The sequence below is a fragment of the Scyliorhinus canicula genome, chromosome 15, assembly GCF_902713615.1.
Source record: "Scyliorhinus canicula chromosome 15, sScyCan1.1, whole genome shotgun sequence".
In the NCBI taxonomy this organism is placed as follows: Eukaryota; Metazoa; Chordata; class Chondrichthyes; order Carcharhiniformes; family Scyliorhinidae; genus Scyliorhinus; species Scyliorhinus canicula.
Genome location: NC_052160.1, coordinates 15,161,438 through 15,176,801, shown reverse-complemented (window position 1 = coordinate 15,176,801; position 15,364 = coordinate 15,161,438). Strand labels below are relative to the sequence as shown.

The 15,364-nt window shown below is 43.6% G+C and overlaps 1 protein-coding gene across 2 annotated transcripts in view; it reads left to right on the top strand.

Annotated features, from left to right (window-relative positions):
• Window positions 1–8,653, top strand: part of LOC119978110 (general transcription factor 3C polypeptide 1) — an 81,172-nt gene extending 72,519 nt beyond the window's left edge. For both annotated transcript variants that reach the window (XM_038819506.1, XM_038819507.1), the window contains 3 exons: window positions 5,991–6,051; window positions 6,288–6,480; window positions 8,250–8,653. In XM_038819506.1, the coding sequence (XP_038675434.1) occupies window positions 5,991–6,051; window positions 6,288–6,480; window positions 8,250–8,459 (464 nt within the window). In that variant the 3' untranslated portion in view covers window positions 8,460–8,653. The remainder of the gene's footprint in view (window positions 1–5,990; window positions 6,052–6,287; window positions 6,481–8,249) is intronic.
• The last annotated feature ends 6,711 nt before the right edge of the window (window positions 8,654–15,364 follow it).

The following is a 15,364-nucleotide window of genomic DNA, read 5'->3' as shown; positions in this document are numbered from 1 at the left end:
CAAACTGGTAGACAAAAAGGCTGCGACCGTATAAAAATAAATGCGGCCGTACTGCGCATGCGTGCCCGATCATCGATGCGCAGCGCGGCCGAATTTTTTTAATATGTTGATGGCCATTTTGAAGGCCGCTTGCAGCCGGCATAGTTAAAAGCCGGCTGCTGCGGCTGTTGAGTGCGGATTTGCGCAATCGGGAGCTCCGCGACAGACAGCTCCGCGACCTTCCTGACATCCGCCCGCGTTGCGCTCCCGAGTTTGCCTGCTTTAAGTGGATCACAGATCCACTTATTTAAACCACACTACTTTATGCAACATTGGGGATCATTTTAATCCGTTCGTTTTCTCATTCCAAATTTTCTCAGCAACTGGCTGCACAGAGCTAAACAAACGTGACTCCCAGTAACTGGGTCTTGCTCAGTGCTGTTTTTCCTTGCCTCTTGGAAATGTACCGGTCTCTGTTCTCCCTTCCCTGTTCAAGTATCAAACTACAGCTTTACCACATATAGTTTAATTATTTTTTTCCTTTATTTCCTTGATAGTTCCCGGCAATAGGAAAGATTTAATTCATGAAGATTGTTTTTAAAAAGAGACATGCTGTTGAACCTTTTCATCTCACACTCATCCGGACACAACAGCAAGAATACCAGATCTCACAGGAAGCAATAATTTATACTGCATGAGAAGAGGGTGCTGATTGGATGGCAAGTGGACTCTGATTGGTACAGGTGTTGCCATGGGGAATGCACAGAAAACAAAATCCAATGCCAAAAAAGGAAGGAGGGAGAAAACGGAATTGCAGACCTGAAAGAGCAATCGTGCTTGACAAACCTACTGGAGTTTTTGAGGATATAACTAGTTGAATAGATCAGGGGTAACCAGTGGATGTGGTGTATTTGGATTTACAGAAAGCTTTTGATAAATTCTCACAAGAGGTTGGTGAAAAATGAAACTACATGGGATTGGGGTTGATACATTGGCACGGATAGCGAATTGGTTAGCAGGTGTTAGACGTTTAGCTGCTGCTCCTTTTCCACAAACACCTTTAATTTACTTCAACAGACTCTGCACAAAACTCTAACATCACATCACCTGACACAAAGGACACCTGAAGCCTCTTTACATATCCGTGTCAATTATTGGATACTTAACGTAAATGAGACAACTAATTGGAATGTCTCTTAACCCATTACGTAACAGCAGGCAGGAAACAGAGTGGGAATAAATGGATCTTTTTCGAAGTGGCAGGCGGTGATTCGTGGCATCTCGCAGGAATCGGTACTTGGTCCCCAGCTATTCACAATATAAATCAGTGATTTAGATGAGGGAACCAATAGTAAGTTTGCTGACGACATGAAACTTGCTGGGAATGTGAGTGGTGAGGAGGATGTTAAGCAGCTTTAAGGTGATTTAGACAAGTTGGGTGAGTGGGCAAATACATGGTAGATGCGGTACAATACATAGAAACATACATAGAAACATAATACATAGAAACAGAAGGCCAATTGGCCCTAGGAGCCTGTTCCACCATTCATCGTGATCATGGTTGATCATCCAAATTCAATACCCTGATCCCGCCTCTCCCCCCCCCCCCCCCCCCCCCCCCCCCCCATAATCCCTTTAGCCCCAAGAGCTTTATCTATTTCCTCCTTGAAATTACACAATGTTTTGGCCACAACTACTTTCTGTGGTAGGGAATTCCACAAATTCACCACTCTCTGGGTGAAGAGATTTCTCATCACCTCAGTCCTAGAAGGGTTACCCCCCCTTATGCTCAAACTATGTTCTCTAGTTCTGGACTCCCACCATCAGGTACATCCTTTCTGAATCTACCCTGCCTAATCCTGTTAGAATTTTATAAATTTCTATGATGTCCCCTCTCACTCTTTTAAACTCCAATTAATACAATCTCAAATCCTCTCACTATGAAAGCCAACATGCCATTTGTCTTCTTTACTGCTTGCTGTACCTGCGCGCTTACTTTCAGCGACTGATGCACAAGGATACCAAGGTCTCGCTGAGTATCCGCCTCCCTCAATTTACACTTTCAAATAATAATCTGCCGCCTTATTTTTGCTATCAGAGTGGATGACCTCGCATTTATCCACATTATACTGCCTCTGCCATGCCAGTGCCCACGCACTCAGCCTGTCCCAATCCCACTGAAGCATCTCTGCATCCTCCTCACAGCTCACCCTCCCATCCAACTTTGTATCATCTGCAAATCATTAATATATAATGTGAACAGTTGAGGTCCCAGCACAGACTCCCATTAGTCACTGCCTAGCAATTGGACGAAGAGCCATTTGCTCCAGCTCTTTGCTTCCTGTCTGCTAACCAGCTTCCTAGCCATCTCGAGACACTACCTGCAATCCCATGTGTTTTAACTTTACATCATAATCTGCTATGTGAGACCTTGTCGAAAGCCTTCTGAAAGGCTAAATAAACCACATCCACCGGTTCTCCCTGGCCAACTTTAATAGTTACATCTTCAAAGAATTCCAGTAGATTTGTCAAGCGTTTCATAAGTCCCTGCTGCCGTTGCCTGATTATACCATTGCTTTCCAAATGCTGCGATAGGAAATCCTTGATAAGGGACTATAACAACTTCCCTACTGTCAATGTTAGGCTCACTGGTCTATAGTTCCCAGTATTCTCTCTACCTCCCTTTATGAATAGCGGGGTTATATTAGCTACTGTCCAAGCTGTAGACATTATTCCAGAGTCCCAAGAATTTGGAAAATGACTATCAATGGATCTACCTTTTTTAGGGCCACTTCCTTGAGTACTCTAAGATGAAGATGATGAGGCCCTGGAGATTTATCTGCTTTCAATCCCTTTAATTTCCACAAAACTCATTTCCTTCACCTCCTCGCTAAAACTTTCTCAGAACTTCCAGTACATTATTTATGTCTTCCTTTGTGAAGACCAAAGCAAAGTACTAATTTAGTTCCTCAGCCATTTCTTTGTTCCCTGTTATGAATACCTCCGTTTCTGATTGCAAGGCGCCTACATTTGTTTCTGTCAATCTTTTTCTCTTTACATACCAATGGAAACTTTTACAGTCAGTTTTTATGTTCCCCGCTAACTTACTTTCATTTTGTGTTTTCCCCTTCTGCCTTTGCTGAATTTTAAACTGTTCCCAATCCTCAGGTCTATTACTTTTTCTTGCCAATTTTTATGTTTCTTCTTTGAATCTAATACTATCTCTAATTTCCCTCATAAGCCACGGCTTGGCCACAGTTCCCTTTCTACTCTTGCACCAAATAAGAATAAACAACTTTTGGAGTTCACCTATTCGTTCCTTGAATGCCTGTCCACTGTCCTTCGTTTCAGTAATGTTTCCCAGGCCGTCATAGCCAGCTCATCCCTCATCCCATCATAGTTACCTTTATTGAGGTTCAGAACCCTGTTCTCAGAATCAACTGCCTCACTATCCACCTTGAGGATGTGGATAAGTGTGAAGTTATCCACTTCAGACGGAGAAACAGAATGGCAGAGTACTATTTAAATGGTGATAGATTGGGAAATCTGGGTGTCCTTGCGCACCAGTCACTAAAAGCAAGCATGCAGGTCCAGGGAGCAGTTAGGAAGGCAATTGCTATGTTGGCCTTCATTGCAAGTGAACTTGAATACAGGAGCAAAAGATCATAGATCTTAGAATTTACAGTGCAGAAGGAGGCCATTCAACCCATCGAGTCTGCACCAGCCCTTGGAAAGAGCATCCTACCCTAGCCCACACCTCCACCCTATCCCAGTAACCCCACCCAACCTTTTTGGACCCGAAGGGTAATTTGCATGTCCAATCCACCTAACCTGCACATCTTTGGACTGTGGGAAGAAACCGAACACCCGGAGGAAACCCACGCAGACCTGGGGAGAACATGCAAACTCCACACAGGCAGTAACCTAAGCCGGGAATTGAAGCTGGGACCTTGGAGCTGTGAAGCAACTGTGCTAACCACTGCGCTACCATGCCACCCATGTCTTCCTGCAGCTGTACAGGGCCTTGGAGAGGCCACACCTGAGAGTTGTGTGCAGTTTTGGTCTCCTGATCTAAGAAAGGATATACTTGCCATAGAGGGAGTGCAGCAAAGGTTCACCAGCATGATTTCTGGGACGGCAGGATTGTTGTATGAGGAGTGATTGGGTCAACTGGGCCTGTATTCTCTGGAGTTTAGAAGAACGAGAGGGGATCTCATTGAAATATATCAAGTTCTGACAGGGCAGGGCAGACTGGTTGTTTCCTCTGGCTGGGGGGGTCTAGACCAAAGGGTCACAGTCTCAGGATATGGGATAGGCCATTTAGGACTGAGATGAGAGACATTTCTTTACTCAGAGGGTGGTGGACCTGTGGAATTCTCTATCACAGAAGGCTGTGAAGCCCAAGTCACTGAATATATTTCAGAAGGAGAGGGATGTTTTGTTTAAATTCAAACCAGGTAAGTCGACTCTGATTGGTCAAGAGATTGCCATGGGTGTTGAACTAGGGACTTTCACCCCCCCCCCCCCCCCCCCCCCCCCCCCAATCTTTTCAACAGAATGTGTGGACATTTCTTTCTCTTTGAAAAGGACCGGGCCCTGTGTGTGAATATATGTACTGTCTAACACAAAAATGATCCACACTGCGCACCTGACAAACTGAAATTGGTTGTTGGTTGCCAGTGTAATTCTCAACACACTCTGAATCGTTTAGTCAGTGTTGTCCAATCGCAGAATGACATCTAATGTTGGACGCTATGGGCTGAATTTTGTGGCTCTGTCACGGAGTGGGTGGGGCTGGAAAACGCGGTGAGCCATTCAAAAGTTTGGCAGGAGCGAAAAATCTTGCTGGCGGAAAATTTCATCCGATGTTCAGAGCTTTGCAAGCACAGGCTGGATGGGTACATCGCTACTTCACCTCTTGCAAACTGCCGGAGGGGCACATTGTCTGATCTGATTCACCAGTAATTGGGACATATGGCCTACATATCTGGCATCACACCATCACTGCAATTCATATACCACTTACTCATTGGTCTTTTTACTCGATGGCAGCATGGATGGGCTGAAGGGTGCCACATTTGGTCCTGCAAAGTGCTCAGTCTATCTCAGATTGCCCTGGATGGTTAAGATGTCTCAAAAATCTGAGCAACAGGTTAATCTCGCTGTTTCATGCTGTCACCTATGCAGTAGCAGCACGAGTCGTATTCTCCACTAACAGGATGCTGACAACAAGCCAAAAAGACATTCTGCTTACCACACAAATGAGTAATGTGGTCTGTGAATTTCAGTGCCAGGTATGTAGAGCATATGTCGCAATGGCTGGTGCATCATATCAAATAATGTGTCCCTTCAGCTGTTTGCAACAGGCAAAGTACTGGCCGTACCCCAACTGGCCATGCTTGCAAAACTTAGAACCTCGTGTCCAACATTAGATGTGATTCTACAATTGGGCGACACTTACTGTACAATCCCAATTGTGCGAAGAAAATCACTAAAAAAAAATCTAAGATTATCACTCGGCCTCACAACGTGACTCCTCACCCTCAGAGAGAGAAATTGTCCTTGCATTGTGTTGTTTCAACGAAACATAAGCTTGGGGGGGGGGGGGGGAGGGGGGCATCCATTTTCTGGTTCATTCCCTAGTTTCAATTTAAACAAAAGCTTGGCCGTTAACTGTCCTCTGGTGCATTCCCCATGGCAGCATCTCTACCAATCAGAGCCCACATGCCAACCAATCAGGACCCCCTTCACATGTCTTTTAAACTGTTGCCCCCTTTGAGGTTTGATATTCTTGCTATTCTGTCTTGATAAGTGCAAGATCAAAAGCTTCAACAGTGTGTTTTTTTTTCAGCAACACTCGAGTCCTGTACCACCAAGTGACTGAAGATTGTGGGAATGGAGAGAATCAGAATTGCATTGACACGTTTCTTCATGTCAAATCATATAAATGTATTTGAACTCTACACGCAAAGAGAAAACCCCAATTTTAATTTGTTTTAATCTTTCTCCAGGAGATGACACGGTTATGGAGAATATCAAAGTGGAAAGCACAGTGCAAACCCCATTCGAAAGGTCGGTGGTTAACATTCATTACAAAACTTCCCTGTTCATTGAAGGCACAAAAAAAAAGCCTTTGACCTCCCCGGGAATCTGAATTTGTGCACGTGACCCTACCACTACACCATCTCCTCACCCCCAAAGAGATCATTCAGATCGCACTAATAATCTTTGCAGAAACTGTTGAGCGTGTTGCATTCCCTGGTAACCAGTCATTTTTTAAAAATTGCTTTTCCGGTTGAATCTTGCAGTGAATACGAGCAAATTAGTTTTGTTTGCCATCCTTGGCGGATTATTGATGGGAGTTTGAACAAACCAGTGTGCAAAGGAATGATAGAAGCCTTGCTGTACCATATCATGAGCAAACCCGGGATCACAGAACAGAAGCTACTCAGTTACTACAGTGCTGTGCTGCAGCCTGTTATTATACTGGAAATGTTACAGGTAAATGTTTTTTTTTGGATATACAAGTACAATAGTTTGAATTACAGTAGAATTATTTGATAGAATTTCTGCATGAATCATGGCTCCATTGCCAAGTCAGCGTCCTGCCCATCTTAAATTAGCTTTGCAACCCATGGAAAAATGAAACAAAGTTAATCACTCGTATTAGATTTATTTTTATTCTCATACATGGTGTGGGCTTTTTATTATCTGTCCATTTCCATTTTAGTCATGCGGTCTTTAGGCAACAACAGATGATGGAGGTATCACAGCACGAGTAATTTTATTCCCTTATTATCCATGTTTTCTGGCTTCAATTTGTGTTTTTCAGCTTCCACGTTTCCGCAACGTGTGGCCAAGGGGCTGGTGTTTTCATGAATAAAATGTTTAAAAAGTCACCCTTCATGTGCGGGAGGTCCCTGTCAGCCATTTCAGTAACATCTGTAACCACTGCATCCAAAAGTGGTTTAAAGCAAACTAAATACTTTTGAAGTGTAGTAAATGTTGTAATTTGGAAATGTAGGTTTGCGCACAGCAAGCTGCCATGGACAACAATGTGTTAATGACAAGATAACCGCTTGAATCTCTGCTTCAAACTTGGATCAGACAAAAAGAAATATACACGAGCCTCACTGTGATTTGCCAAGCAATCTTCTGATGCAGGATCCTGCAGAAATGACTCGGTGCAGGAATCCTTGGAGCGAGCAGTGGACAGAATCCCCCGTACTAAAGCCACAGCACCCCTTTCTTTTACAGCACTAGCTGCCGTATTCTTTAAGTAAACCATTTGAATGTCCCATAGCTTCTTTGAAAGGCTACGGAGAGAAGGGGGGGTTGGCAAGGTGAGTGGATAAAGGGATAGGGTGGGTAGGGTAGTGTGGGTAATGTTGTATAGTTATCCAGGAGTTAAGCTAGGTATTTCTTGGTCTAATTTTTGCTGGGCAACTATCAGGTAAGTAAGTTGGAACTGTCCAAAGTCTACGACTCTAGCTCCGAGTTAGAGGCCTTTTCGGAGGGTCTGAGGGAAGCAGAGGAATTAATTACCCGTCAGGAGTTCAGACTTTCTGGGTAATTCCCATGGAGTCAGGGCATTGGGACTTCGAGGGATCCCATAGCACGGTTTTCTGGGGTAGGCCTAAATTCTGACTATCCGGACACCGGGAGGATGGGGATAATCTGTTTCCGTGATGTTGATTGAAAGGTGAACATTGTCTTTGGCACTGGGGGTAACACCCTGGCTCTTTGAAATATTGTCAGCCGATTTTTATATCCACCTGACAGAATCAACAGTGTTAATCCAAAAGATGAATTTAGATCCAAAACATTTGTTTCAGGAAATATTCTTCAATGAAACAGTTTATTTCATATTCGGAAACAAATTGGTTGCTTGAGTCGTATGGAAGTTAAACCCATGAATATTGGCCTTCAAAGCTGCAAGGAAAACCACAGCAGGCAAAGGTTGTGTAAAAATAGATGTAGTGTTCACTGCCTCTTTCTGCCAATCTTTTTTATGTGAAAGCCCTTGAGTGAAACACTTCAGACATAAGCCAGTCCTGTTGTATTGAGAGTGCAGAAGACTGCGGAAGAAAAACCTGATGACTTTGCTTCCAAAGTTTTCACCTTCAGATTTCGCCTTTTGAAGTCGGCAGCAGTGGTGGTGAAAAACATACCTGCAGATTTCGGATCGTAATGTCATTTCTTTGCCAATTTGTGCTCACATCTTTCCCCATTTTCTCTTTCTCATTTTGTGTTTCTGCTCTCGTTAATAGGCCCTCAAAGCCATTGGCTGCATCCGAAAGCGTTACTTAACCAGAGCCAAGCCCACGTCCTTGTTCTCTCCTCCCACGGGTGCTACTGAGGTGCAGAGTTGCAAATTGTCTGAGAGGCTTACCGTTTTCTATGAACCAACCATAGACTGTGTTTTGAGGCTTGGCAACGTCTTTCCGCATGAACCAAACTGGAACAAATGGATACAATAACACCACGCTGTAAGGATTGTGTTTCATTGTTCACAAGAAAGATGCTTTCCACAGGCGCTGACTTGTCCCATTGACAGTCTCAGAAGTTTGCAAACTTGCATGACCATTTGGAACTTTTTCTAATAGCACTGGATTACATCTGGGAGTGAAGAAATAAATGTTTTTATTAAAGCTTAAAGATGGTTCTTTTCAAATTGTCGCACGTTCACGAATTCTGATAGTTCAGCTCTGGTATATTAAGTTTTGATTCCTCACAAAAACAATCATCACTGGCTTGCCTTTTGCTATTACAGCCCTGTAGCAAAATAGCTAGATATTGTACTTTACAATCAGAGTTGCTGCTCTTTTTTATATTTTTATAAATTTAGAGTATCCAATTAATGTTTTCCAATTAAGGGGCAATTTAGCGTGGCCAATCCACCTAGCCCGCACATTTTTGGGTTGTGGGGGCGAAACCCATGCAAACACGGGGAGAATGTGCAAACTCCAAACGGACAGTGACCCAGGGCCGGGATCGAACCTGGGACCTCGGCGCCGTGAGGCAGCAGTGCTAACACTGTACCTCCGTGCTGCCCTAGAGTTGCTGCTTTGACAGAATCGCAGAAGCTACAACATTTATATTTATAAAGCACTTTTAACAATAAATATGGCATGGTGGGCTATCAACCAAATATTAATGCCCAGCTAAGCAAGACCTGATAATAAAATTGCTGGAAGTACTCAACAGGTTGAAGGACATCTGTGGAGAGAGAAACCGAGTTGGATGTTTTAAACTATGATTACCTTTCATGTGAGATATTAAAACAGATGAGCGAGACTTTGGTCATAGAGGCAAACTTTAAGGAACTTCTGCAAGGAGATAATAAATAATCGCTTATTATCACAAGTAGGCTTCAATGAAGCTACTGTGAAAAGCCCCTAGTCGCCACATTCCGGCGCCTGCTCGGAGAGGCCGGTACAGGAATTGAACCCGCACTCCTGGCATTGTTCTGCATTACAAGCCAGCTGTTTAACCCACTGTGCTAAACCAGCCCCTGGCGAGGGTTGGAGAGAGAAATCCAGAGCTTGGGGTTTAGACACCTAAAGGCACAGCGTCTGTGGTGGGTGAAGACGGCAGATGCCCAAATGGGCAGAGTTCTCAGTGTTGTAGGTAGGGCTGGAGGGGTTTGCAGACATTGGGGGCGGGGAGGAGGTGGGGGAGGCAAAGCTATGGAGGGATTTGAAAATGAGGATGAATTAAACTGAAACGTTGGTGGACTCAGGAACATTGTAGGTCCGAGAGCCCACGATGAGTAAACGTGGATTTCAGATCAAAGATTTGGGAATTCGACACCTACCCTGGCTGACTTGACTAGATTTAGCCAATTAAATACACCCAGCTGAGGATGTACCGTACAGGCGAATGATGTGTGGTAACTGGAGCACCATTTTTGGTTCAGTATGAATACCTGCCGATTGTATAAATCAGGCTGAAACATTGCACAAGGTATTGTGCATGCGAGCTTGCTTTTGAACTTGTCTCATCTCAGCACAGTGTACCTTCCATATACAATCACTAGCATTCCGTCCCCTCCCCCTGCCATCCATTCAGTCACACAAAGAGGGGGAAAAAAACAATTGCTTTTAACGAATTGTCCTTCAATTGTGTCTTCTGCTGATCATCTCTAACAACTACCCTTGAGCTGACTAAATTATGTGTAAAACAAGGATTTTTATTGAGGAACAATTTTCCCAGTCATGGCTATTCTGCAAAATATTAATTATTTTTGTGACTTCAAATAGCAAGTTCCTATTCTCATCTTCATCTGCACTTTCTGAAATGCTTCCTGCTTAAAAATCGAAGAAACACGTCTAAAGATGTTCCCAACACATGAGCTACTTTTTTCTTAACAAGCAGCCAGTATATGCGAGAAGCACACAAATAACAGTTATAATTATTAAACTAATCAAGTTTTGAGTTGTCAAGAAGTGTGAAAATGTTTTTGCCTGAAATCTGAATTAATGCTGTGATATGTAGCCATCTCAGATGGCCACCTGCAAAGGACCATGGGAATTATGGCCAACCCATTACTCTGACAGACTCGGAGCTTGTGTGTGTATTTGCAACCCAGATAGCTAGACGCGATCGAAACCCCCGCTCGTTTGCATTCTAATGGCCCATTTCCCCAGAACAAAAGAATTGTACTCGGGTAACTGATACAGATACGGACTAATCGGTGCCACTCCCTTTACTCAGGGAGCCCAAACAGCCAAGGTCATGACCGCGAAGGACACGCCCAGCCATCAAGGCACCCGCCCCTTTATTGGCCAAAATCGAAGGCAGTGATCGAAGCCTGTCGAATTATTACATCCAAGTTAAGGACCACCCCAAAGAGCACAAAATCACCGAGGGATAAGAAGAGACACAGCCGTGTGCTCGGTCTCTCTTGGATCCGGCCTCTACCAACCCAAGTGCAGCATAACGACCAGACAGACAAGTTCAAGACCAACGATCGCGACCTGACGGATGAGCCCAGCAGAAACAGAGCCACTTCTTCCACCCAGCCACGCAAGATCCGGACAAAGGCCTTGTCCATCTGCATAGAGCCGGTTGCCCTGAAGTTAAGTATAGGTTATTGTCGTTGTTAGGTGTAGTTCAACTTGTAGTGTTTTGTGGTGCATGTCAAAGTAATCCCTGTGTGTAAATAAACCATCTTTGAATTTGAACTGACTAACTGGTTGTGTGGTTTGTTCGAAATCCGGTAAAGCCTTGTGGTGGTATTTGATACCTAGCGACTCTAAAGTGCATCTTTATTAATTGGCAACATTATTGGTGACGCTGGTGGAATAGTATTCCATTAAATTGGCAACTGATATTTCACAGGTGGTCCTTTTTAACTACCTAAACATTGCCTATTAAGTGAAAACTAAAAGACATGTTTTGTCAATGACCAAGTGGTATGAACCACTGCCTGGGGTACAGATGGTCACGGGGGGGGGGGGGGGGGGCAAGGAGAGAAATGGGCACCTGGCCCCGACTGCCTGGGCTGCCATTGCCCAGATTGACAGAATCAGAAGGAGCGTGTCTTGAGCACCATCGTGAAAGGCCTGGTGATGAAGCCAGAGCAGCAAGCAATTATCATGGAGAAGTGGGCTACCATTTGCTCAATATGTTTTTCATACCATGGTGGTGCAGTGCATTAAATCTCACTCACTCACATCTTATGATTTTTCTTGTTTAAAGAATACCCATTTGCAGCAAGTTGTCATAAAGATTGTGCAATTCAAGAACATTTATTAACCGGGGCAGCAAGGAGGTGCAGTGGTTAGCACTGCCACCTCACGGCGTCGAGGACCCAGGTTCGATTCCGGCTCTGGGTCACTGTCTGTGTGGAGTTTGCACATTCTTCCCATGTTTGCGTGGGTCTCACCCCCACAAAACAAAGATGTGCAGGGTAGGTGGATTGGCCACACTAAATTGCCCTTTAATTGGGAAAAAATAGAAACACTTTTAAAAATGTTTATCCATAGGGAGCTGACCACGTTTCAGGATGGGGGGAAAAATAAGGCTCTGAATAATTTGTTGGAGAATATAGCTATATTGTTGATTATGACAATGCTGATTAAGTTGCTACTATCACACCGGTGAAAATGGTTTGGAACAGATGAAAAAGGCTGGATAATTTATTAAGTAGGTCTCCAATTTGACTGAAGGCCTCACATCAATGAATTTTGCACAAGGTGCATATAATTGAAGTCTGCTGCATGTTTAATATAAACTTCTATTCAATTTAAATACAATGTAAATTATATTACATTTAATGTCCAGAGAAGGTAAACCCTCTCAGATACTGCCTGACATTTGGAAACCTCAGTTGACCATTGAAGGCACGAGTAGAGAGCTCCCTATCCTCAAGCTCTGATTTGGCACAGCCAGCAGTAAGCCTCCACAACACCAAATTGTTCAAATCTGAGACCTGTCAGAAAATGACCACAGTCCGAGCTGATGTTTGGAATAATTTTGAATTCAGAATAAGGTTGTTGCTAGTTTGCCTTAGCTCAAAATCGGTGAACTGTGTTAATGGTAGATGCAGAGTTTGAATTTCTTAAACAGTCCCAGGCGTTTAAAAAAAAAAAATTCCACCTGAAATGATGGCAATGTCCTTAAAGTTATTAGAAATGACTAAAGCCTCACAATCATATAACTAGGATGGCGAACGGGGCTTTAAAATAACCCGGGGAGATGGGGCGGGGTGGGGGAGTGTACATGGGGGGGGGGGGGGGGGGGGGGGGATGTTCAAGTGAAGGGGGATTTTGAAATCCAAAGAGAAAGGTCAAGGTATTGGAACAGTATAATGTGGGTACAGGAAGGGACAGAATTTAACAGAAAATGAACAACGGCAGATAAGGTAATTGCAGGCAATAGGAGTTTAAAACGTGGAACGTTTTGCGTGAAGCATCTGTAATACGATAGATGAACTATTGGCACAAATAGAGGTAAATGATTTTGATTCATTCTCCATTATAGAGACATGGTTACAAGGTGGTCAGTGTTGGGGTCGGTATTTCAGGGTACACAATATTTCAAACTGGCAGTGGAAGATGGATAGTCCTGATAGTAAAAGATGACACTGTAAGGGTGAGAAAGGCCTCTAATAGAATCAGTAAGGGTGGAAATAAAGAATAGCAAGAGTCAAAAAACACTGATGGGATTAATTTATAGGTCCCTCCATGAGAGTTATACCATTGCGCAGAGCATCAAGCAAGAAATTATTGGAACTTGTAAAAAAGGCAATGTAATAATTGTTGGGAGTACTTTAATCTTCATATAGACTGGATCAATCAAATTGTCAAGTGTGGTCTACAGGATGGGTTGAAAGAATGTTTTCATGACAGTTTCTTCATCATAGAATCCCTGCAGTGCAGAAGGAGGCCATTTGGTCCATCAAGATTGCACTGACCCTTCGAAAGAGCACCCCACCTGGGCCCTGCAGCCCCACCTATTTCCAAGACCGCCCCACCCAACCTTTTAAACACTAAGGGGCAATTTGGCATCGTCAATCCACCTAACCTGCACAACTTTGTACTGAGAGGAAACAGGAATACCCAGAGGAAACCCATGCAGACACGGGGAGACTGTGCAAACTCCACCCAGTCACCTAATGTCGGAAATCGAACCCGAGGCCTTGGTGCTGTGAGGCAGCAGTGCTAACCATTGTGCCACCGTGACGCTTTTGGAACAGTATGTAGTGCAGCCGACTAGGGAAAAAGCTATCTGTAATGCAGCAGGGTTAATTAGTAATGTCAAAATAAAAGACCCCTTTGTAAATAGTGACCATAATACAATTACATGTCAAGTTTGAAAGTGACATACTCAAATGCAAACGATAGTCTTATACCTAGGTAAGGGTTTGTTGAAGTTTGAGGGGAGAATTGGCTAGGGTTAATTGTGTAAATAGACAAAAAGGTATGGAGGTAAATGAGCAGTGGGAAATATTTAAAACAAAAATGTCCAGCAAAAAAACATTACATTGATAAACAACAACCCAACAGGAAGGCACCATCCCTTGGCTCGAGCACAAAGTTAAGGATAGTGTTAGATTAAAAGGGGCTTACAGTATTGCAATGAAAACAGCAAGTCTCATTATTGCGAGTGTTTTAGAAGGAGCAAAGGGCCACCACAAAATTGGTACAAGGGGAAAAAGTAGAATATAAATATAAAAACAGATGGTAAGAACTTTGGTAAGAACTATAAAAGAAATGAGTGGCACGGTAGTGCTGTGGTTAACACTGCTGCCTACGGCACTGAGGACCCGGGTCACTGTCAAGTTTGCACATTCTCCTCGTGTCTGCGTGGGTCTCGCCCCACAACCCAAAAGATGTGCAGGGCAGGTGGATTGGCCACACTAAATTGCCCCTTCATTGGAAAAAAATAATTGGGTACTCTCATAGACTTTTTAAAAATAAATTTAAAAGAGAGTAGCAGAAGTAAACATTGGTCCCTTAGAAGCAGAAACAGGAGAAATTATCGTGGGCTGAGGAAGTGGTGGAGGCATTGAACAAATATTCTGTGTCTACACAGTAGAAGACACAAGTTCCATACCAAAAACAGATGATAACCTAGGGACTAATAAGAGTGAGGAGCTTAGAGCAATTAATAGCAACAGAGGTAAACTATCGGAATATGTTAAGGGACTGAAATCCAACAAATCTGATGGCCTAGACCTAAGGTTCTGACAGCGATCGCTGCAGAGCTGGAGGGTTGGTTTAGCTCAGTGGGCTAGACAGCTGGTTTGTGATGCCGAACAAGGGCAGCAGCACGGGTTCAATTCCCGTACCAGCTGAGAATTCTGAATTCTCCCTCTGTGTACCCGAACAGGTGCCGGAATGTGGTGACTAGGGGTTTTTCACAGTAACTTCATTGCAGTGTTAATGTAAGCCTACTTGTGACAATGAAAGTTATTTATTAGATGGCTGGTTTAGCTCCGTAGGTTAGACGGCTGGTTTGTGATGCAGAACAAGACAAGCAACGCAGGTTCAATTCCCATACCAGCTGTACCTGAACAGGCGCTGGAATGTGGCGACTAGGGGTTTTTCACAGTAACTTTGTTGCAGTGTTAATGTAAGCCTACTTGTGACAATAAAGATTATTTATTTATTTAGTTATTTAGATAGTGGATATGTTAGTTATGGTTTTCCAAAATTCCTTAGACTCAGGAACAATCCCACTTGATTGGAAGTTAGCAAATGTTACACAACTTTTCAAGAAAGAGTGGGTGGGGCAGAGAGAGAGAGAGAAAGCAGTGAATGACAGACCAGTTAGCCTGATATCAGTTGTTGGGAAAATGCTGGAATCTATTATTAAAGAAGTCGATAAAGGGTCGATAAAGGGGAACCAGTGGATGTAGTATATCTAATTTCCAAAA